This window comes from Vanacampus margaritifer, chromosome 7 (genome assembly GCF_051991255.1).
Source record: "Vanacampus margaritifer isolate UIUO_Vmar chromosome 7, RoL_Vmar_1.0, whole genome shotgun sequence".
Taxonomy (NCBI): domain Eukaryota; kingdom Metazoa; phylum Chordata; class Actinopteri; order Syngnathiformes; family Syngnathidae; genus Vanacampus; species Vanacampus margaritifer.
In genome coordinates this window covers 19,385,182-19,410,030 of record NC_135438.1, presented here as the reverse complement: position 1 = coordinate 19,410,030, position 24,849 = coordinate 19,385,182, and the positions used below count along the sequence as shown (strand labels likewise).

At 40.5% G+C, this 24,849-nt stretch overlaps 1 protein-coding gene across 9 annotated transcripts; it reads left to right on the top strand.

The window, feature by feature from the left end:
* The first annotated feature begins 148 nt into the window (after positions 1 to 148).
* Positions 149 to 22,980, top strand: mafgb (v-maf avian musculoaponeurotic fibrosarcoma oncogene homolog Gb). 9 transcript variants are annotated; one of them, XM_077572038.1, is made up of 4 exons: positions 149 to 963; positions 15,249 to 15,393; positions 16,243 to 16,308; positions 20,643 to 22,980. In XM_077572038.1, the coding sequence occupies exons 3-4, from the start codon at positions 16,273 to 16,275 to the stop codon at positions 21,126 to 21,128; spliced, it is 522 nt and encodes a 173-aa protein (XP_077428164.1). In that variant the 5' UTR covers positions 149 to 963; positions 15,249 to 15,393; positions 16,243 to 16,272; the 3' UTR covers positions 21,129 to 22,980. The 9 variants fall into 9 exon arrangements, with proteins under 9 accessions (XP_077428164.1, XP_077428163.1, XP_077428166.1 ...); XM_077572040.1 differs by lacking the exon at positions 149 to 963 and adding an exon at positions 1,042 to 1,306; XM_077572039.1 differs by lacking the exon at positions 149 to 963 and adding an exon at positions 1,316 to 1,446.
* The last annotated feature ends 1,869 nt before the right edge of the window (positions 22,981 to 24,849 follow it).

Genomic DNA, 24,849 nt, shown 5'->3' with positions numbered 1-24,849 from the left:
CTATGGTGACATTTCAGCGACCAATCTGAGAGAGTGTTAAAGCCGTCATACCAATACCTGCTCCCTATTCATGCACCTGAGACCTTGTAACACAAACATGACACTGGGAAGGGAAAATGACAAATTGTACTTAATGTCGACATTTTCACTTAGGGGTGTACTCACTTTTGCTGTCAGGGGTTTAGCTATTAATGGCTGTATTTTGAGTGTCATTAATGCTCACTTATTCACGTTCATTTCCACATTAGACCTCAATGAATCCTTTAGCTGTGGTTGATCACACGCTATCTCTCTATTATTATTATTATTAATTAATTCATTCATTTGAATTATTTACAACTTTTTTTTACACCAATAATGTGTCTCAAATGTAGGGAGTACAAGTAAAACGTCATCACAAAAATAAATACTCTCCTGTCTATCCAGGACAGAACCTAAAAAAAAATCTATTGAAGCACATGCAGTAACAAAATAATTGTATTTGTAAAGAATACTTTTCATGACTGAATTTTTAACTTTGCTTTTTTACCCCCTTCTTTTATTTATTTTTATTTGAGTTATGGCGTAAAAAGTCAGCAATTGTGAGATGACAGGCAGCATGAGTAACCGAATTTCCAGAGTCTAAACCCTCCACTTAATCCTCCACTTGTGACTGGAGTTTTGTTGTTCGTAGTAGTAGTGGGCCGTGTCCCTTTAAATGCGGGTTACGTAGCGCCTTCATGAATGAAACCATGTGATCCAAACATCACTTGACGTCTCTCGCCTGAGCCCAGACCGAAACAAGCGAGGAAGGAGTGGATACAGCACACAGACGGTGCCACAAGGCGTCAAGCGAAGGAGAGGGGCCAAACGTCGCTCCTTCCTTCTCGCTCCGCAAGCACTAGAGCACCTCCAACCGTCGGCCAACGCCGGCCATCGAGGGTCGGGGGCGGACGGACGGCGCTGGTCCGGTTTCCACTTCTGGTGAGTCAGCAGTCCAAATCCCAACTTGAAATCTCCACAAAGTGCTGAATAAAAGTGGCGTTGTTTCGCTGAGTGCGCGCCGCCGTCTCGCTGTTGTTTAAAAGCCACCCCGCCCCCGTTAGAAGCGCTGAATCATCACCACCCGGCCAGCCGGTCGTCGTCCAGTCGGGACCGACCGAGCGGGTCTGAGCGGTGATTCCACAATACGGACAAAGGGGGAGCACGATGTGTACGATGTGTGGCAACCTTGGAACGAAGAAGCCATGTGTCGGAATGAGAGGGGCGAGGGCACGTTGACAGCAAAGGTCGGCGGGGGTGTCTCGTGTCTGCCAGCCATTTAGACGTGAGTAGCTCAAAGCGGGAAAGTAGGGAAATGTGCTAAGTAATAAGTCGGAAGACGGAGAGCGAGCGAGGAACTCGCCTCGCCGACTGTCCCCGCGCCGAGGTGCTGAAAGCGGCTGCATGGCCAGCGCTCGTTCGCAGGTACACGACTTGTACAGTCGCACACGCTCAGCTGTTTTGTGTGTTGTTGTTGTTTTGCTGTCAAGGTATCCTCCTCTCCTCCTGCTCGGATTCACACTTTGAGTTCAATTCGTGACGGAAACCCTGTCTGTCAGCGGCTAGCTTGTGAGAGCCACGGAACGCCGCTCGCTGCCTTGTGTGTGTGTGCGTGCGTGTGTTGTTTTGACGTTTGCTTTGTGCCCTCCGACGGGCCTTTTCTTCCACCCGGAGGAATGTTGAACGAAACGCGGTAGAGACACCTCGTCTTGTCTCGTTTCGTTTCGGCGGCTGCGGTTCGGTTCGTTTCGCGCCTTCTGACGCCGATTCATCACGTCGGTGTTATTTGTGACCGTTCACGGAGAGGCACGAGGGAGCCATGGCAACATGGCACGGGCGGGAGGCGGGCGGACAAAGGTCTAAAGCGAGGGAAAAGCGCTCGCTTTCTATTGGGGGGCCTTGGAAACAAGTGCACCCGCCCATCGCGATGTGGAAGGGGATGCTTATTTTATTTTCAAGGGACATTCAGATTATGAGGGACTTCGATCTCAGTGTTTGCCAACCATTACTGAGCCAAGGCGCATATAAGAACAAAATATCTGGCACTATCAAACAGTGATATGAGGTAGGAGCGGAAGAGCATTTTAATTGTTCTACACAGTTAATTCTGTACAGTAAATGTTACTCTAAATTGAGTCTGTTTTGTCCAACTGTAAACAGAGTACAATTTACATTTGGAAGAGAGTAAAACATTCAGAGTAAATTTTACTGAAAGTATTTTTAGTGTGTATGAGAGAATTTGCATATTGCATGAAAAAAAAAATATTAAAGATTTTTCACTCAGAAATTCCAAGTACATTTTGCAAGGAGAGCTTTTGACTCAATTTTACTAGTTTATTAAAAGAAAAAAAGTTACACAAGGGTTGAGGAACAAATCCACGACCTTCAGCTTGGGAGACTACCTGAGCTATGCCACTCCTACTGTTTGCTTATATCCAAAAGATTCCAGCTGACACGAGCGATATACTAACAGTAGGAATTGCATGGCTCAGGGAGTAGATTGGCTGTCTCCCAACCTGAATTTGTGGGTTTGCTCCTCAAGCCTTGAGTGACTTAAAAAAAACAACAACTATTTTCCAAGTTTAAATTTAACTCTGTTTAGAGTGGGACCAAATAGACCCTAGAGTAAAAATTAATTTTACAGAATTTATTGTGTACCTGTCACTATGCGTCACAGGCATAGATAGATGACCTAAGATATGTTAGAAGTAAATATATTATATTAGTCAGTAATTCTCAAAGTGTGTTGGTATGCAAAAGAATCACTGAATTAATTGTACGAACGGTACAATTTGCAGTGGTAATAATTAGATGTTTTACATTTTAAGTATATGCCTAATACATTAGCATTCAATCTTTAAGATGTGTTTGTTGTAAAACATTTATTTAAGTACCATTTTAATTTCATGTTCAAGCGCAATACATTTCAATTAAGTCATTATTTGAGTACAGCTTTTTAGTTTTCCTGTCGTTCCGTTCAATATTCATATTCCAAACTGTGCATAATGTTAGTGCCTTATTAAAATGTCTTTTAGGAATAAAACTTGCCTTGTTTTTGAAGACCACTTAGGGCCTAAGTAACTAAGAGGACCTCACCTAGTCACATAATCAAGACAAGCTCTCATGTAAATCTATGCCCGGCATATTTAAGCAAAATATGACAGAGCTCACGTTGCTCATGGTATATTGGTACACTCTCCTGACTTCAGCACATCTGTGTGGATTCAGTGCCGAAGTGTTAAGATGGTGAATAGTTGTCTGTCTCTCTTTGTACACTGAGACTGTAGTCCACCTTTCGACAAAAGGCAGCTGGCATAAGCTACAGGTCCCCCGTGAGCCATGACCCTGAAAAGGATAACCAGTCTAAGAGATGGATGGGTGGATAATGGAGTTCATTATAAACCCAGCCCGCCTAGTTATATTTCTGAATGAATAATTAAATAACTACAAATTTAAAGCAATTATCTCTTGGGTGTTGCAAGTGAGTGTCTCCTCCTCATTGACTTATTATTACATTACCTGCTGACTGGTTGCAACCTGTGCACATTGCAACTCAAGAGTAATAGGGAAGCTCTGTGGACCCAAGAAAACTGAAACTTCACCCCCTAATGATTCCAAATCAGCAGCTTTAGTTAGAGTCAGCACTCTGTAGAGTGTATCAAAAGTATGTAGTAAGCAAGTTGGCAAGTACTGTAATAGAGGGTCATAATGATGAAATAGTTGTATCAGTATTGGATAGAAAAGCACCCCCCCCCTCTCTCTCTCTGTCTCTCTCTGTCTCTCTCTGTCTCTCTCTCTCTCTCTCTCTCTCTCTCTCTCTCTCGCACACACACAACCTAGGGGCTAAGCTTTTTATACTTGGTATCAGTATTTAATCAGTGCTTGAAGTGCATTTCTCTGTCAAGTACTTTCCCCATCCTTCCCTGGTGTTCACAGTAATTGAACGCTGACCAATGCTTATGTGTGCAACTTTGCTGATGGTGGCGGAGCGGCGGCAAAGGCGCATGGAGCAAGGGGGATGAAGGAAGAATGAGAGATGGGATTTGCGGAGAGATTGAGAACAAGGACCTTTTTGTCTTCAAGGCATTCCCCTGAAAATGCTGAGGCGAAGCAAATGCTCCCTCGCTTGACAGATGGCGTTTTCACTTGTTACTTACCACAGCGAGTTTCTTTGACTTCTCCTGTGCGTGTGTGTGTGCGTGTTAGTTTGTGTGAGTATATGTGTGAGAGGGTGAACAGAGTAAGCAGGAAATGCCCTGATTTAGCCGTCAAAAGAGAGATCTTCACAGCGAGCAGAGCTGGTCGGCCAACGTTTCAATGGGGCCCTAAGAAAAATGTGATTTGGGGCCCTCTATTTCTGCCAGTAATATTGATTACTAATCATTCATATAGACCTAAAGTTATTGCAGTAGTGTTACACTAAAAGAGAGGCCTGGGGTTGAATGACATGATTCCAAGTGAAAGCATTAAGTGGGATACTAATTACATCATCTAGACCAAGGGTCTGCAACCTGTGGCTCTTTAGTCCCTCTCCAGGGGCTCCCTGTGAATCTAATAAATATATTTTTTATATATATTTATTTCATTTTTTTAAAAAAATATTCTTTAAATTAATTAACGATTAAATAAAAAATGAGTGATTAAATATAAAAAAATGTCAGGGTCCAAATTTTTAAGTTGTCAGAAAAAAAGACAAAAGGTAGATGAAAAGTTTTAAAAATTCTCCAGAAATGTTCAAGAAGTGACAATAAAATATTCAAAAAGGAAGAAGAAAACAGAAAATTAGCTCAAAATGTCCAATGTCCAGAATTGAATAAAAAAGGAAGACAAGAAAATGTTCAAAAAGTAACCAAAATGTCCAAAAACAAAAAAAGAAAGGCAGAAAATTGCCATAAAATGTCTTTGGTATTGCAAAATAAGTTAGAAAATAGATGTTTTTTTAAAGGCAGAAAATAAATTTTTCAAAAATTATATAAATCCAAAACAAAATAAGAAATCCCCCAAAATATCATAAAATGTCAACAAAATTGCCAAAAATGTTAGAAAATGGATAGCAAAAAAGCCAGAAAAAAAGAAAGAAAAAAGAGGAGAGGCATAAAATTACCATATGTCCATAAAATTGCCAAAAATGTCAGAAATTTGACAGAAAGGCAGAAAAGTCTAAAAATCTATGAAAAGGGAAGTATGAAAAATTACAAAAAGGTAGAATCAAATAAATTGGATGCTGCATAGTTTTGTGTTGTGGTGCAATTCTAATTAGCTGTTGGGCCCTCAGTACATTAGACTAACAGTAACACACTCTTCCGGTCATCACAATGTTCAAATATTTTACGGCTCCAGATGGATTTTTTTGTTATATATTTGGCCTAAAATGGCTCTTTTGACAGAAAAGGTTGCGACCCCTGATCTAGACCTATTCGTAAATCATCCATGCGAAAAAAACCTATGTTCCTACCTGGCACACGCTTGCCTATCCAACTGTATTTTGAAACATAATGTGTTCCCTGCTGTAATGAATACAAACTAGTGGATTTCAATGTAATAGTGTATACATTAAAGGGCATTATCTGACCTAAAAATAGCGGTCCATGCAGTAAGTTGGATAGCAACCAAGCACAGAAACATTACTCATCTTGACTGACCAGTTTATTTTATTTTTTTATGGGTCTAGATTGCCTATTTGGAAAGGAAAAAAATGTTTTGTTAAAAAAAAAAAATTCAGTGTTTATCCATCCTCTCTCCTGTATTTCAGGAAAATGGCCTGATGGGAGTAAATCGAATATATTGCAGAGCCGTCATAATGGATTTCTCATAATATCGTGTTTACATGTGATGAGTGTGTTTGGAAATTTTAATAGTTGTGTGTGTCGAGGATCTTTATTTAATATTGATGTTGTTACTATAGGCTCTGTTTTAGAAATATCTAGTGTGAGTGAAATAGAAGTAAAAGAAGAACAAAAGACAGAAAGAAGCACAGGGAGTAAGTGAGGGGAAAGCAGTTGGACAGATCAATAGTTGGGCGGGTTTTTTTTCTCCCCCTTAACGGTAATGATGAAATATGGTGTAAGCAGATCTGGTGCATAATCATGTCTGTGCTCCATAGTTTTTTGTTTTTTTTTATCAGTGTAAACTGTTTCTGCTTGCTGCTGTGTGTTAAATTAGCCCAAACTCCAAAGTGTCTAAAGGTGTTTATCTCCCTGAGGAGACAGGAAAAATAAGAAATAAAGACAAATTAGGGATTAGGAAATTGAAAGCTGCTTTAGTTGAATTTAATACACTTGTTTTACTGATTTAACATCCAGTGCTGAGATAATTGTAGTACAAAACAGCTCGTATTTATCAGTGATCACACTACAGTCTGTGCTCACCTTTTAATGTTTTCTTTTCAAGGGCTCCAGCGTTCAATTTAAGAGCTCTTTGACGAGAAGACACCTTGTCTGCACACAGAAGTGCTCAAAACCACATTAGTGAGTTTGCTTTTCATGCCATGCTGAAGTATCAAGAAAGGCGTGCAGCGTGTGAGATGCAAGGTGTTGGTCACAAGAGCATCTGTACGAGTGGTTTTCAACCAGTTGCATCATCTTGCGCATTTCTGACTGCAGTGTGACGATACCAGAATTGTGGTTGGAATTCATGAACCTTTCTTATTTGGAAACATGCGCACATATTGTATCAAGCGCAGAGAGTGAGGAAAAAATAAGTATCTCATCATTAACTTCAGTTTACAAACAGCTCTTGGGGGGGGGGGTTTGGTTCGTTGAAAACAGATGTAAGCTTGCAACAAAGTAAATTCTAAATTGTTTTGTTTTATTGTTATAATGATATTTTGGCAGTAAGTTTTGTTGCGTCTTCATTTTGGCTTTGACATCGCTCTACGTCACTTGTTTTCTTAACCTTGTGGCGCTGATAAATACTGTAGTATAGCAGTTCAAGCCAAAGCTGCACTGCTAACAAATCAACGTAAGAAAAAAATACTTTTGGAGAGCCATATATGTATTTGTCACATCATAGTTTATACCAGGCTACTTTTTGGTTCATTGAGGAAGACTGAATAACCCACTAACTAGTCAACCAACACTATCAGCAGTTTAGGTAGCTGGTTGAACGAGTAGGGGTTCGAATCTCAGCTCCAGCCTTTCCTTCCACTCTCCTAAAACATCCCGTTCACTGAAGACTCAAAATTGTCCAAAGCTTTGAAAGTGAGACTGAAAGGTTGTTTGTCTATACGTGACCTGTGATTGAGTGGTGATCAGTCCAGGGCGGTCCCCACCACTTTCCCAAATTCAGCTAGAATAGATTTCAGTTCTCTGGGCACTACAAACTGTACGCTCGTGTGTACGCTTTCTGAGATGAGCATGTGCTCTATTTCAGAACTGTGTGCACACTTGTCAACAGAAAGCACAGTGACAGATGCACTTCACATCTCTACTGGGAGCTCTGTACTACAGCAGTGTAATAATAGGATTCCATTGTTGCAAAGATGAGTGCGTGCACAAGCTTACACTACTAATGCATTCTGAGTAGACAGCTTTTACTTATAATGTCACAAGCAAACATCCTTTAACTTGCTGTGTTCAAGAAGTGTAGACGTCATAAACCTATGTGGAGAAAGGAGAAAATCCTAAATTTGTCTTTGGAGGCCCCAAAAGAGTGACTAAATACTATCCCTGAATTAGAATGCATGTCTCACTATTACATAAAGATTACTTTTTTTTTGTAAATATTGCGAAATGTTACTGTAAGATTTCTGGTGATGTTCTCAGAGTACATGTTAATGCATTGCGGTAGTGAATTGTATTTGTCTGGATGTACGTAATTGTGGAAGAGTGGCACTTAACAAGGTTTTACCTGTCACTCTGATTGTACATGCCAAATGAGAACTGGTTTGACCCAGGATATTTTTTTCTAACTAAAAAAAAGAAAAGCAGAGCCAGGGCTCAACAGTCTGACGATGCAATTTTTTTTGCTTGTGTTGGGAAAATAGTCATCACACTCCGACTTACTACCTGCAATGGAGAAAAACGTGTTGACGCCAGGACTTTTTCCTCTCTTTTAATTTAACTCACTTTGCACAATCACTGGCTCATGCACACTTAACCAGAAAGTGATTATTGGATAGTAGAGTACAGACCTCCACCAAGGCCAGAATACAAATGTGTCCGGTTGATGCTTGATGTGTGAGGCAATACTGTTCCATTCTAGTCCTGTAGGGGGCTGTAATTCCTATCACAACGTGGGTAAACATTTGCCACATTGCTTTTTAAAAAAATATTTATTTTTTTACTTCAAATAATAAGTCTTCGTGCAACTGGCAAACAGTACAGGAGGAATCCTGCTTCTTGCTGAAAGTCAGTTTGGTTAAGCTCCAGCTCACCAGTGACCCTAATGAGGACATGGGGCGTACAACACGGATGGATGCAGCTTATGTAGAATTGACGTAATCCTACTAACGTACTATTCAACTAATTAACTTACTATTACTATCTAATTTAATAACAAACTCACATTAGTCTACCATACTTGGTTACTCTTGACACCTAAAACACACACACACACCAGTGCCAAAATCAATCAATCATCAATGTGATTGTTGCCAGCCATTATTGAATATATGCCACTTTGCATAGATGACAAGAACGACTGCAGTGTTGTCACAAAGACATTTCTAGAGTCTGGAAGGGGCTAACTCGCCTATGTGTGCAAAATGTTGTTTGCCACGCGTCGTCTTTGCTTTTCGGGAGAGTGATAATTCAGGTGGCTGCTGAAAATTGCTTCTGTCGGCGCTTATTCTGTCAGGGTCTCAAAAGATTCCGTTGGTCCGCCATCGAAACTGAAGTCTGTCAATGACGGACTGATAGACTTTCAATCAGTACTAATGGACTGCCCTGTTTAGTACCTATCAACCGAGATCAACTTCAGAGTGAAAGCCCTTTCAAGAACACCAGTACCAGAACCAAAGCTGTTTGTCAAGGCTAGCTCAGCTATAGCTAGTCGGAACTTCTCCAGTTCACACACCAACTCGGGCTCTTTCCCTGTCAGAGAGATAACATTCTGTGTACATCCTTGGAACTAACTTTTGTAAGCAGGGATAGGACTGCCAAAGTCCCCACCTTCGGCCGTCACTAAGATCACTATACTGAACACCTCTTGACCCCTCCAACAGGTCCATAGAAAGTGTGACCAGTGTTACCTTTTCGGACCGTTCCTGGAACCTCAGGGTAAAGGCCAAGCCACCAGGTGCTCGTCTGCATCCAACTATCCAAGGGGCGAAAAACTGAAGTCCAGTAATTGTATTTGTCATACTAACTTTCTCAACCATGATTTGTCTGGTCCACCGACTTGGACCTATTTGCCCTGGATGACCCTTCATGGGCCATCAAAGACGAAAGCTTGGGATCATTGGGAGGCACAAACTACTCCCCCATGATGAGTGACGGCTCAGGGAGGAGGCTGAGGACAAGCTCTTTGGAAAGCATATAGATGGATGATGACTTTGATCTAGATTGAAACTGTCTTTTTTTTTATTTACTTTTTTTGTTATTAATGCATTGTTGGTCATAATATGGGGATCTGTCGTTATTATTGGGGTGTCTTTTAGCAACTTAAAGGTTAAATGATGAAATGACGCCCATCTAAGTGGGTTGAAATTTGTTCTCTGCATTTGACCCATCCAATGAGGGAGCGGTGAGCAGCAGCAGGGGCTTATGCTCGGAGATTGTTTAGTGATCTAACTCCCTAATTCCAACCCGTAATGCTGAGTGTCAAGCAGGGAGGCATTTTTATAGTCTTTGGTATGACCTGGCTAGGGATTGAACCCGCGACCTTCCAGTCTCAGGGTGGATGGACACTCTACTACTAGGCCCTCTGAGCTGGTTAATTTAGAGGTGACTGTAATAAGCAAATTTTTCAATAAATAACAGACAGACAGGTGTTCCTAATATTGTGGTTGGTGGGTGTATATTGCCATTTATGGGACAAAAGTTTTACTTTGTCTTCTTTGTCCCAATGTGTTCCCCATGTCTTCCGCTTCTCTCTCCATTTCATTACGCTTATTTCACGCTCTGCAAACTTCCCATTTAATAGCTCTGCTCTCTTTTGCCCCGCCATCCCACACACGCACGCACGCATTCAAAGAAAACACACATGTGCTCCTTCACGCTCGCCTCCTCACGCTCTCCATGATCTCTGCTGCGAGGCCACTCCCTCTCTCACAGGTTGCCATTATCGCTCGTCTGATTCCTAAATCTCAATGATCCTCCCCGCAGAGCTCGACGTTAATTATTTACCGACGCCCACAGCCCACATAGATCAATGAGCGCAAGTTTTGCTCTCTCTTAACAGGGCAAGGTGAGCTGCAGTTGCAATTCTCTACGTTTCCCTTTTGTCATCTCACTCATGTTGTCCCCGTTCTCAGTGATTGCTCGGTCACTTGCAGGCACAGTTAAACTTGTTGTTATGCTAGGATTACTTACTAAATATAGACTTGCCAGTGAATCACTCTAACAAGCTATTCTTAAGCATTCTGTTGACTTGTTTGTGCTTGCGTACATCCACACGCACAAGCCCTCCGTTTTTTTTTTTTAAGTATGTGTTTGTGTCGGATGGAGGGAGCACAACACCAGCTGGAAGTCGCTTTCTAAGAAATTCCTCCCTGTTGTTGGCCTGGCGCAAAAGGTTTTTCTCAAAGAAGATTAATTAGGATGCAGTCTGAAGAAGACACACATTTTTGAAACACACACAGTGCCGTCAGTCTGCACTGCACGTAAGGGTTTATTCTTTTACCGTCTGTTTATCCTTACCACTGTTTCACCTGGTCCAATGTGTGTATGTGTGCGTCGGATGGTCAGCAGTAGTTTCTTTGCACTAGATCAGCTTCAGAACTTTTCTAATTGGAGGTTTTAGCCGTGGTCGTTGCTGAGCTCAGTTTTTTTCTCCCCCACCGCTGCCCCCCCTCGCTGGTGTTCTCTCTATCCTCCATCCCTCCCACCCACCTCCGTGGCCAACAGCTAAGCTCTTACAAATGTGTTGAGGATGCATTTTCACCCAAACACCCTCCCGCCCTCTCTGCCTCCCTCCTCCTCCTCTCCTCCCTTGCCGTCCCATCCCTCCATCCCCACCTATGTAGCTCAAGTTCTTTTCTGTCTCCCTTGTCATTTGTACCCCCCAGCCCGTCCTCCCTCCATACTCAGCATTTTCCTCAGCTGTGGGTGTGATGTCTCCGCTGTAGCGCTAATCAGCTCTGGAGACGTCAGCATTCTTTCCGTCTTTCTTCACAACCTCCTCCAGCATTACCTCCCCTCTTACCTTATCTCTATCGCCTCTGCTTGTGTTTTACCCATCTCCACAGCATGTCATCTGTACGTGCGTGCGTGCGTGCGTGTTTGTGTGTGCTGTCTTTCAGCGGTAACCATAAGCAGCTCCGCTCTTGAGTCGTCAGCGTTCTTCCTGTGGCTACATAAAAATACAGCCTAGCACAGCACAAAAGCTGTCTGTTGTAGCGAGAGTGGCCGCGGCATTGACCACAGCACCGCGACCACCCCACATGCACTTTGGGAAGGGCGCCACTGGCAAGCCCAAGATGAATGGCGACACCTTTGCTCAGCAGATGATCTCTAACCTGAGTGATTTACACATGACCTGTGTTGTCCGAGGCAGTTTTGTACAGCAGGGCACCTGTTTTGAGAGTTTGTTTTTTGTGTGCAGTACTTACTAACAATTCTTTGCTGACATGGATTAACTTGTAGCAATCTATCCACCTTATAAACCTTCCCCCCCCTTTTTTTTAAACCCACAAAAATGGACAAATTAATATCTAGAAGCCTTGAGGGCTCGTTTTAGTTCTATTTAAAAAAATGGTGCATCTTGATTTTGATGCACCATTTTTTACCGCTGCATCTGTCAATTTGGTGGCTGAAAGTAAACTAAACATTAAACCAACTCAAAGCAGGTCTAAGTTGTGGCGCATGTGGTGTAACCAGGGTTATTATAGTTTTGGAAGTTTCATTTGAGTTGTTTTTTATTTCGTTTTGAGCATCGTTTTTTTTAAATTTAGTTAGTTTTAATATTTTTTTAGGGCAGTTCTGTCAGCTTTTATCAGTTTTATATACAATATTTAATAAACACCGTGGTCAAATAAAAAAAGTAACGTATTTCTTACCTAGCGTTGCATTTTGGCAAAAGGAAAAAGCAGGCGAGCTGAGCCATTGAAATCGATAATCAAACACACAAAATTGTCGCCGAGGAGCGGACGTCATCTGAAGGTGCTTTTCTATTGGCTGCTGCAAGATGACGTCACTTTTGTGTGACAGATTTTCAAACGTCCTTATTCTGGTTAATATTGAAATAAATATACTTAAAATCATATTTGAAATCAACCCAAAAGGCTTATGTATTAAATTAATTACCAAAGACTCAAACGCAGGACATTTTCGCTACACCGTAGTATAATTATACTTTAGTTAGTTAGTTTTGTAAATGATCAAATTTAGTTTTCTTCTTCTTCTTTTTTAAGCATTTTTGTTTTTATTTTATTTTGCTAACAAAAATGCTTTTATTATTTTAGTTTTTGTTATTTTGTTAGTTTTCATGAACAAAAATAATCTTGTGTGTAACTCAATTTTGGTGGATTTAAACAAGGTGCAGGCAGACAGATTTTGATATTTAATTTATAAATATTACAACAGTGTCTATCGAACCCTCTGAAGTTCACTGTAGAAATCAATTCATTGAACACATTATTATTATTTAATGTTTTAAAAATCTGGTAAAAAAAAAAAATCTTTACAATATGTTCTATGAGCCCTCACTAAGTTAAGTAAATAGATACCCCTGGACACTATATGAGGAAATATGGTGCACAGTTGCAATGTTGACAGGGACCTTTATGTCCCTCTTGTGATTTTGTGTGGCTCATTCTAAGTCACTTAAATCCAGACAAAATACGTTTAATTAGCTTGACTGTTTCCTTGACGTTGCTTGTATCACGTTTAACTTGAAATTTGATTGCACTTGCACGTTTGGGTACTTGCAGGGGAACGTGGATATTATTGTGCCCTCTTAGCATGGTGGCAGGGAAATGTGTTGGCATGCTTTTTGTTTGTATGTAGATGGGGGTTATGGGGGTTGGGCACGGGGGAAATAAACCCATGCCTGGCAGTAAAAACGCCTCTTTTTTTTTTGCCTCTCTGTTTTCACTTCACCCACCATCTTTCAACCCCCACCCCCAAAGGCACCCTTAGTCTTCATGTCTTTGATCCACCTATTGTGTGATGATGATGAGGAGGATGCATCTGCAGCTGTGGGAGCGCACAATGCATCCCAGCACACTGCATGCACAATTCAAGAGAGCTATATCAAAAATTCTTCCTTAACAGTCTTTCTTAATTTTGATTGACCATCACGGAGAGTCATTTTATTACTTAAGCATTGTGGTTTTACTTTGCTTTGTTGTATTGGCTACACGATATGGTACTGAGTGCTGTGCTCAATATTTTGACTCTTTTGTCGTGTAGTTAAAAGAGATAAATAATATATTAAAATATTTCTATAGATGATCATAATGGTGGTTGGTTGGTCAGGGCATGCAGGAGAGGCGTAAAGTGTAAAAAACACAAAATATCAAAAACATTATTGTCCATTTTAGTTAACTGGTCGGTGGTTTAAATTGATTTTCTTTTTCAATCCAATAATGTCAAAAATGTCATCATTGACATTATTAATTAAAATAGCTGAATTTGCACATTTCCTGTTCACATACATAAGCGGGAAGGGAACAGAGATGTTGCACTTTGAGTGCCTCCAGCGGCTACACAAACGAATCGCAGACGCCGGCACTTGGCGGAATCACTCGCACAAGAGAAATTGCTTCTTTGCCTTTATATCATCCAAACATGTACTGCACATGCTGACGTTCAACAGTCTGCATAATATATTTAATGAAGGCGTGTGAATTATTTAGTCTTTCTGTTGGACGGATAAACGACTCAAAAGTTAGCGGTGGCCTGGCCGCCGAGTCCCCAGGAGTCTCTCTCATTTACTTGTATCGAGGTAACTGCGTTTGGCTCCAACAAATTCATCATAAGTCGTCGAATTATATTGATTTTGACACAAACTGGTTTGTTTCAAACGTCAGACCTGCCGTTATGATACCTGACATGAGGGTCATTTTATATCATCTGGGCTTTCATAATATTTATTCATTCATTTTCCAAACTGCTTATCCTCACTTATGTTTTTTAACTCATTCACTGCCATTGACGTCTATAAACGTAAAAAAAAATCATTTTAACTATTTCTATTAGTTTAAAAAAACAAACACTTTTGTTAACAAGAGTATGAAAACCTAGAAATTTTTTAAATCTTTTTTGGGGGGAAAACAAAAGGCGAGTCATTTTTTTTTAATTGTAATTAATCGCATGACTCCAATAGTTAACTCACGATTAATCAAATTTTTTTTAAATCTGTTCTAAATGTACAATACATTTTTTCCAGGTTTGCATACTCTTGTTAACAAAAGTGGGAAAATTTTGAAACTAATAGAAATACTTCAAAATTATTTTTGACGTCTATAGCTGTCAATGGCAGTGAATGAGTTAATAAAATAAAAAAAAGATAGAGATCAGCAGTAAATAAATTTTTAATTAAAAAAAATAAAAAAACTTAACCTTATGTTAAATATCTATATTTTTGGAACAGTGTGGAATTGATTGAAGGATAATTACAATCTTTAAAAACAAATCACTTCAATGAAGGTAAAAAATATTGAAATACAGTCTAATCTTCCATTTTATATTTTTTATATCCGACTGGGGGGAATTCAGTGCTTCAGCGTATGTCACTGATGATGGGCATAAATAACACTGGCAGCGGCAGTGCACTTGTGGTTTCTGTGTCTCTAATGTGTGCTGGCTATATAACGTCTGTGCTAGTTATAATGTACATTTTCTCTGATCTTCTAACTGTTGGAGCTGCAGCATCCCCATAGACCGACACAGGTGCACTGTGGGTAAGGTTGACTGCTCAGTGTTGCCGGGCCAAACCGGATGATAATAATAACATGAAAATGATAACAATAATAAATAAGAGCACTGAGAGCGCTACCAATCATTTGCAGCCCTGTTTCTTTGTTGAAATGTTTTTGAAGCTTTCCTCAACATGCAACTCTGTTTGTGACAGTCCCGCATTTTTGGTAGTGATGTGTGTCACGTATTGTGTGTGTATATAAACAGAAAAAGTTGTCCCGACAGCAAGTGACAGAAGAGAGACGACATTTGCGCGGCAGGGGAGGACAGAGCAGAGGGGGAAGAGAGGAAGAGTGAGGCCAGGAATCTGCTGAGTCATCGTGACTGGTCTGGTCTCATGATGATCGCTTAGGTCAGAGCAGCAACAAGAGACACCCTTTAATGAAAACACACACGCTCGGACACAAAGCATCTCCTTGTGGCGGACTGATGTCATCTTTTGCGCTCTTCTGTTGACTTCTTCATCTCCGCCCTTTTGTCTTCTGTTCCCATGTTTGCGCATGTAAACAATACACATGCGCCGTGTGTTTGTTTTTGCCATCGTTAGACATTTGTATTCCTGTCAGGTGTAGCTCTGCTTTCTCGCATGCTGCTACAGGCTTAGATAAGGTGTGTGTGTGTGTGTGTGTGTGTGTGTGTGTGTGCGTGTGTGTGCGTGTGTGTGTGTGTGTGTGTGTGTGTGTGTGTGTGTGTGTGTGTGTGTGTGTGTGTGTGTGTGTGCGCGTGTGCGTGTGCGTGTGCGTGTGCGTGTGCGTGTGTGCGTGTGCGTGTGCGTGTGCGTGTGTGTGTGTGTACGCGCTGAAACAGTTGGCTTTCCCCTGGAGTCCTTCCCACAAATTCTATCACTTCCTCTTCTCTCAGTTCACTTCTTAGCGATTGGCCTGAAGCCAGCCAATAACGCTTCAACTTGACAAAAGCTGTGGGCACTATCACTCTAACCATCAAGAAACAGGAAGTCAGGGAAATATTGCGTGTCACTTTCACTCATACAACCTGATATTGATGCGCAAGGTTTCACATTTTCAAATAACAGACCTCCAAAGGTACAACTGGATTTGGTTTGTCCGTGCTTGACCTGGTGGGTTTGTCATCCACAAATTACAATACTTAATTGTAAAGGTGTTTTTTTTTTTTTTTTATCAAACCATTATTTATATACATGGTGGATAACTGTTTCATATTGTTTTCTGCATTTGTGTAGGTCGGTTCAGAAGAACAAGGCTCCTGTGGCATGACGACGACAAACAAAGGAAATAAAGCCTTAAAGGTGAGGAAGAACATCCACCAAGTTGTACACTTCACGCTACCGTTTGAATCAAGTAAAGTTTACATTGCTGAGTGTTTAGGCAGCATGGTAAAAAGTATGACCTCATAGCATAGCAGCTATCTAATATGACAATTCATTAAACAGAAAATGGACGGTGTGCAGTGTACGGACAATGCCTGCAAACATTTTTTTTTTAATAGCAATTTTTAGTTTATTCATATTCAATCCATTAATAAAAACAGGGAAGAAGGTCGAACATTCTCAGTCAGCCTAACAAAAGACACCCTTCATAAGCGGGTACTTAAAAGTGGTTGGACATTTTGGGAACCTTAACAATAGGAATATAATACAATTTGTACTGTACGGAAAAAAACAACACTCTTTTTAAGAGTATTTTTAATAGTGTTAATAGAAGTTTTTTTTAAAGTCACTCTATCACTCGCACAGTTCTCCAAGTAAGAGGCAGTGACGTGCAGTGAGCTCTAGGTTTGGGTAGGCAAAATGTTGGGCAAATTGAGACGCACACACCAATTACACGTTTGTGTGTCGGCAGGCGAGTGTACAACCTATCCTAGGGTGACCATAATTTCATTTCCCCAAAAAAAGAGGACACTCAGCCCGACCTCGAGATACTTGATACTCGGATACAAGATGCCATACATTCAAACTATTTTAACATATGCCTCCTCTGTATGGGTACAAAATAAAACAAAAAAACATTACTCTCTTTTGAAGTCTTACTTTTTTTTTTTACTTCGTGCAGGGTTCGTACCCATCGCCAACACTTGCCACTCAGCTAAAGTTCTGGGCCACCGTCAGCCAGTGTGCAATCTGCCTGCCATTGTTGCAGTGCACTCTGCCTCCCGTTTGCCGCACAACGAAAAACAGACAATTTCAAACCCGCCCGGAAAGAATGTAATAAAGTGAATATCTCCCTGTAAAACAGCCTAATTCAGAGGTGGGCATCGAGGGCCGGAGTCCTGCAGGTTTTGCATGATGATTGGAATCAGCTTGTGTTGGAAGTAAGAAACCTCCAAAATCTGCAGGACTCCGGCCCTCGAGGACCGAGATTGCCCACCTCTGCTTCGGGAGGATAATTTTTGCAACATTTTTGCCTGCAGGCCAGACGAAGTAATGAGTTATTTTTAATTGAGGTGTGAAAATCACCAAATGTTGTCACTTTTAAACCTATAGGTAGAGTGTAGGCTTTCTGAAATGAAAGAAATAATTGAAATAAATAGAAAAAGCCAAACGGTTTCAACTTTCATTTCAGCCTGAGGTAGGCAGTGCCTACCTTGCCTATCCTGACCGCACGTCACTGGTAAGAGGCAAAATGTGTTTGCCTTCATGCTGTTTTATTTGTCACATATCGAACACGTCTTAAAATAATTGCCTAAGTAATTTTTTCTGATTTTTACCATTTGCATCAAGAGGAGATGATTAAGTAAAAAAAAAAAAAAAAAGTGTACCAAAAAATTACAGTGACGATATCCCTTGTTTTCCGCTGGGGTTAGGTTCCTAAAAAATTCCCACAATAAATAACAATAAATGAAATCCACGAAGTAGTTATAGCTTTATGGTTTACATTTATTATAAATGTTTTTAAGCTCTAAAACCCCTCACCACACCGTTTATACACTTTTCTAATCGAGTCATTTACATTTTCTCACATTTCGCTCTTGTTTACACATTCTCAGTGTTCAAACCTTCATAAATTTTATAAAATACAGTAGGTACATTACTTTAAAAAAAAAAAACTGCATGCAAAATTGCACAAAAAAATCAGCGAAACAGCGAGGCCGCAAAAAGTGAACCGCGTTATAGCGAGGGAACACTGTAAAACAAAGAATTAAGCATTGCATGTTTAGATATCAAAATAGTACAACATAGGGCTGGAAGATATGACCAAAAAATAAAATCTGGATTAAAAAAGTAAAATAAAATTCCCAGTCATTTAGGACAATTACGATTTTAATGGATTTTAATCTAATAAACCCAACAAACATTTATTTAAAGGTTTCGTTCATTCAAAAATAATTCCTGTGCAAATTGTTCAGACAACAATAACGTATCCTGATTCTAAATAAATTTTAACGTAATCCTAACATTCATAGTTTGCGCTTAAATGCCACAAATAAGTAGGTGGTAGCTATTATAAACATGTCTTGTATGTAAATCACCCATCCTGCACTTGTGCAAAATTATAACTCAAAATATCATTTAATGTAACAGAACATAGAAACAACAGCTTTTAATAATCCAGAAGACAAAACTCAATTTCACGATTTAGCAAATTTATAACGATTTTTAAAATAACGATTATTCGAATTAATTTGATTTATTGCCCAGCCCTACAGTAGTACAACATCAATCAAGGCCATATAGTCTCTTTGCTTGATTGGGGACTTTATTACTTTGTAGCAGCAAACAAGACTTTACCAACACAAATCGACATTCCGGAGAGCTGACCAATAGAAACACTCCGGAACATTTGTATCGTTTATGTTTTGTTTTTTCTTTCATGTCTTATTTCTCATTTATGTCCACGTTCTGACTTTTGGATCTTCCATCTTTGATTTCTCTTTTATGTCTGCTTATATAAAAGAATGATATACGTGCAAAATAAAAACAGTTACTTTCCAGCTCATTCCATCTCCTTACAACTTCACATGTACTGTACGTCCAGTAGAGCTACAGTCGGTATGTTGTGTATATTTGTATATATATATGTATATATATGTATATTTTTTTCCTGATGAAAGAAGAGACTCCTAATCTTTCTTTTGGTGGTTCTATGGGGTTTTTTTATCAATAGAACACAATATTCTGTGGGCCTTGCAAAATCAGTCAAAATCCAGTAAAACAGCCAGGAGCGAAGGGGTTTGCTTCAGTGAAAATGCCTGGGAGTGAATGAGTTAAACGGGAAGTCAACCCCCCCAAAATTGACAATAACATGTTCTATGCAGTCCCACTAGTCTAAATACCGTATTTTGGTTTAAATTGCATTAATGTAATATGAGTTAAGCAGCAAAATCCAGCAATTTTCATCAATATCAGAAGGCGGCCATTTTGCCACTTACTGTCGAGTGAAAATGGCATCACAGTTGCTCAGGTCTCAGGTAACGACCAATCACAGCTCAGCTTCAGAAAACAGGTGAGCTGTGATTGGTTATTGCCTGAGCCCACAACTGTGATGTCATCTTCAGTCAACAGCAAGTGGCAAAATGGCCACCCCCTGAGATGGCTAAAAACGGCTGGATTTTGCCTCTTAACTCATATTCCACAAATGTAATATTAATCAAAATGTCATGTTTTGACTAGTGAGGTCACATCAGAGGTGGCAAATCCAGGTCCAGAAAGTGTTGACATTGTTAACATTTTTATTGTTTTATTTGACATTTTACCTGTTTTAGATTTCATTATAGATGTGTTGATGAAGGTGTAATTATGTTGGCCTAATATAACCTGATGAGTAATGCTTTTGACATTCTTGCTATCATTTCTACTGTTTTCCCAGACATGAGAAAGCTAATATGTTTCTATGTTTATCTAAGAAGTCTAGTTGCTGTTCGTCAGAAATCCGGTTTTCAAAAGTTCAAGGACGATCTAGTTTACTGGGAAAATGCAAACTCATTCTGTACCTCACGGGATGACAGAGGCGTTTCCTCATGTTTTGAATAAAGAGGTTGTGTGGGCAAAAGAGCACACACACATATTGGATGACACTGCTTAGGTGATATGCAATTGTGTGACCAGAGATCTCTGTAATAAATCAACCTTGCAAGGACCCTCTTCACCAGAATCTCATCTTGGATTTATTTGAACATGCAAAAGATTACAAAATAAAGGTAATTCCTTCAAAAGTAAGAACCCTGCCACAGTTTGGCCTTAGCCCTAGGTGGTAGCTAGCGAGCTCCCTAGCTAGCTCCCCCGGTGCTTGTTTACCTGCTAGGAAGCTAGCTAGCTTCCACAGTTTGGCTTTAGCCCTAGATGGTAGCTAGCGAGCTCCCTAGCTAGCTCCCCCGGTGCTTGTTTACCTGCTAGGAAGCAAGCTAGCTTCCACAGTTTGGCTTTAGCCCTAGGTGGTAGCTAGCGAGCTCCCTAGCTAGCTCCCCGCGTGCTCGTTTCCTTGCTAGGGAGCTAGCTAGCTAGCAAAAGTGGCTAAAGCCAAACTGTGGCAGGGTTTTTACTTTGGACCTTGGATTAGCCATATTTTTTTAAATCAGATATAGCATATCGCAGGGCTGCAAAAGATGAGCCACGATATAGCGGTGCTTCACTGTATTTGATTGACCAAGCTGTATTTGATCTGATAGTCTTCTTATTTTGTGAAGGTGAAGCGAGAGCCAGGGGAGAATGGCACCAGCTTGACAGATGACGAGCTGGTGACCATGTCAGTGCGGGAGCTCAACCAGCATCTCCGGGGCCTCACCAAAGAGGAGATCCTGCAACTGAAGCAACGGCGGCGCACCCTGAAGAATCGGGGCTACGCCGCCAGCTGTCGGGTCAAGAGAGTCACCCAGAAGGAAGAGCTGGAGAAGCAAAAGGCCCAGCTGCAACAGGAAGTGGACAAACTGGCCAATGAGAACGCTTCCATGCGCCTGGAGCTGGACGCGCTCAGGTCCAAGTATGAGGCCTTACAGACCTTTGCCAGGACTGTGGCGAGAAGCCCCACTGTGGGGGTGGGAGTCAGGGCGGGAGGGGGAGGAGGAGGGGGAGGGGTAGCGTCATCAGTCATTGGTCCACTCATACCCGGGAAGGCGGCAACGGCGACCAGTGTGATTACAATAGTCAAGTCCAAAACAGATGCGCGGTCTTGAGGGAGGTTTAGGTTGGCTTTTCTGCTTGCCACGCCTCCTTCGCTGCCCTCGTGGCCCGTGTCACTGCACTTACTTGACACAGGTCACGAGCGCAGTGAAGGACGAGATGGAAGCAGGGGACTGGGTCAGGCAATCGAAAGTTGATGATTGAAATGAACTGTTGATGTTCCCGTTCCGTGGCTAAACAAACAGATGGGAACGGGACATTTGCGTGATGGATTTCCAGACAGTCTGACACATCATCCATCTCACGTGACCTGCTAATTTCATTGGCTGCAGATGAGTCCCATCTTGCTGCAACCTCTTCATATCAGTATGACAGAATATATACGAGACGCAATTGTGTTACCTGTATTTTTACTGTTTTGTACCGTGTTGTCATTCACATGAGGTTCAAAATGTGTTCTCTGTGTGTGAACTGTGATATATGAGGAATTCTGTGAAATTCGTGATTGCTTTGGTACTGTTATGTTTGGTCAGTTGTGTTATTTTGACAGACTCTTCACTTCTCACTCATATTTGCCCTTGGCTTATTTCCTATTCCAATTGGCTTTTACCACTACACGGGTAGCAGCAGATCGATCGATTAAAAACTGGAAAAATTACATATAGTTGTAGAAAAAAAATAACTGATTACTCAACAAGTCATTGATAATCACTGTAGTGTGAAATAAACACCAATGACTGGTTAATAAAGAGTAATCAGGGGAAAATGTTTTTGTAATTCACTTTAATGCAAAATTAAAGTGAATCCGATTAGTCGATTGAATAATCGATAGATTACGGTAATCGACTCTAAAAAAAAATTCATTACACTACAAATAGTGTATGCGTTTGGAAAATTTTGCAAGGGCAAGCGATCTGTTAATTCTAATAATTGGGCTGTACCTGTGATCAATGGGAGTCTGGATGTCTATTATGACAACATTTAACTCTGCGTTGTTGTATAAGCTGTGTAGCAGCCACTGATAATAATAACACCCATTTATGTGATTTTGCACATGTGCTGTATCTACAAATGTAATTTATTGAGTTATTTCCCCATTGTGCATAATTCTGGAGGAAAGTCCCAACATGAAGCTAACTCACTTTTTTTTCTTTCTTTTTTTTTACGTGCATTCACATAAATGGAGAGTCATTGACACAAGCTTTAGAATAAAAGTAAGCTTCCGTGGTGTTCTCTTTAAAAGATAAATAATAATAATCATTGTCTGTCTTTGGTAGCGTCTCAAATTTTCTAACGCTTTGCATTGTTTGTATTGACCTGTGAAAAATAAGGTAACAAAATCGTTTGATATACAGTATCTCTCTATTTTGCAATTGTACCAAAAGTGGCTTAACTACTGAATAGCTTTGTTCTTTCTCTAGTGACTAGACCCGTGTGTGTGTGTGTGTGTGTGTGGGTGGGTGGGTGGATGTGTAGCTGTGAACTAGCGTGTGGTGTGCTATGTATGTGATGGCTAACTTTCACTGTATTCGATGGCTACGACTTTGATCCCTGTTTGATTTCAGGGCGAGTGATGACACAACGGGTAACCGTGCTTGTTCTCTCATTATAAAGTGTGCCCCAGGATGGACCATCTGAACATGATCATCTTGCCATAATCGGCACTTGTGATATTGATTTTTTTTTTCTTTTCTTCTCTCTCTTCATATCCGCCTTGTGATGCTCTGCTCTCATTAGTGCAGACAGTGACCACCAGTCTCGGTGTGCAAAGGTCACTTGCTTGCTTCAAAGTAACAGATGTGAAGCCATTTTCTTCTACTGTAGGTATATTTTTTTAATGTTACATTTAATTTGTATTCATCCCTTCAGAGTAACATTTGTGGAATATGCGTTATGCAGCAAAATCCAGCCATTTTTATCCATCTCAGGGGGCGGCCATTTTGCCACTTGCTGTCGACTGAAGATGACATCACAGTTGCTCAGGGCTCAGGTAACGACCAATCACAGCACACCTGTTTTCTGAAGCTGCGCTGTGATTAGTTGTTACCTGAGACCAGCGCAACTGATGTAATTTTCACTCGACAGTAAGTGGCAAAATGGCCGCCTTCTGATTTGGATAAAAACTGCTGGATTTTGTTGCTTAAAGGGATACTAGACTCATTGAGCCATCTTCAGCAGTAAAAAGTTAATATTTTGTCCAAAATGAATTTGATAGCTGTGATTGATTGTTACCTGAGACCTGAGCAACGTTGATGTCATCTTCAGTCGACAGCAAGTGGCAAAATGGCTGCCCCCTGAGATGGATAAAATCGACTGGACTTTGCCGCTCAACTCATATTCCACAATATACGCAATATGAACCAGAATACCATATTTTGACAAGTGGGGCTGTCAAGAAATATATTTGGGATTGACTTCCCCTTTAGGAAGGGAAATTTAAATTGAATGGATTATTTTGTCAAAATAGATGTAATCTGCAGGTCTGAAAATGCATACGATGGTGGATTCTGACTTGCTTTGCTGAAATTATTGTTAACCACTTTTTCAGTTTTCAAAAAGTTCTTAAAGCTAGTAAGTTGTATGTACACAACAGGCAGAAGGAGGTTCTTGATTTCATAGCTGGATTATTTCTCTGTATTCCCAAAACATTTTTAACTCCTGCAGAGAATAATGATAAGACAAATAAATGATGGTACTCATTTGCAAGCAAATAACTTTATTATTTCCCCCCCCCCTCGCACTTGTGTGATTTCCTCCCTGTCTCGAGCCATTCGTTAAACCCATTCTGTTTTTGACTATTGTGTTTGGTATGGTGTATTCGATTCTGTTATTTAAAAAAAAAAAAAGAAGGAAAAATGTTTTGCTAAAATTGTCTGTCAAACACACCGTCTCAAGCTTCAGGATGAATACCATGCGTTGTGAGCGTAACAGTGTCAAGATGGTATTTAGTTGTCTTTGAATATGCAAACTGTGTAAGGCATAAGTAGAACTCTCGTCACACGGTAGCTGTACTGCTATTGTCGCTTGTGTCCAATTGTTCAGGTTCAGTGTGATGTGGCCGGGTTCAAGAGTTTATATTCACAGTGTTTAGCAATATGTAACAAATGTTTTGGCAGTTTATATCTAGATGATGTGTTGTGACTTGACTTGCTTCCCGCCAGCCTATTATTGTATTTGTTAATGTGCGTAGACAGGAAAAATTATTTTTTTTCTATTCATTTCAGTTTGATAGATGTCGCTTTATGTGTTTGTTTGTTTTACTTCCTGTGGAGCTGTTTGGTCTTGACTGTAGTTAAGTCAGCTAAAAACGGTGACCTTTAGTCATTATCAAACAAGGTTTGACGTTTTACCTTACTAATGAAAATACAGTTTCATCATCAGCCCAAGCAGCCACTCCTAAATCATATAAATCAATATTTAAAAATATTTTATGGCACAGGAAAAGCAATTGTGGTGACGGATATGCTGAAGGTCAACAATTGTCATGCTTTACCACTGATCTGAATATATGACTGGATAGCCAATAGCCCATACACGCCCGTGCAAGCCGTTGAAGCGACAAGGCGGCCATCTTGCTCCTCCCATCTCGCGAGCAGACTACTGTATAAACTATACGGTATACGTACAGATTATACATATACAGCTTGTAGGCAGTTAGTATATGGGCGGGGGCGTGGTGGTGACTGTTTTTTTAGCAAGTTTTAAAAACAAATACATTTAAAAATGTAACAAGTGGACGGTATGTGCTGCTTTGGAGACCCCCTTTTTCTTTTG

Excerpts from the sequence above, each read along its gene's own strand:
- mafgb (XM_077572036.1), top strand. The coding sequence starts at position 1,426 with ATGGCCAGCGCTCGTTCGCAG. Across the intron at positions 1,447-16,242 it reads TGGCCAGCGCTCGTTCGCAG|GTCGGTTCAGAAGAACAAGG; the intron begins GTACACGACTTG and ends GCATTTGTGTAG. Across the intron at positions 16,309-20,642 it reads AAGGAAATAAAGCCTTAAAG|GTGAAGCGAGAGCCAGGGGA; the intron begins GTGAGGAAGAAC and ends TATTTTGTGAAG.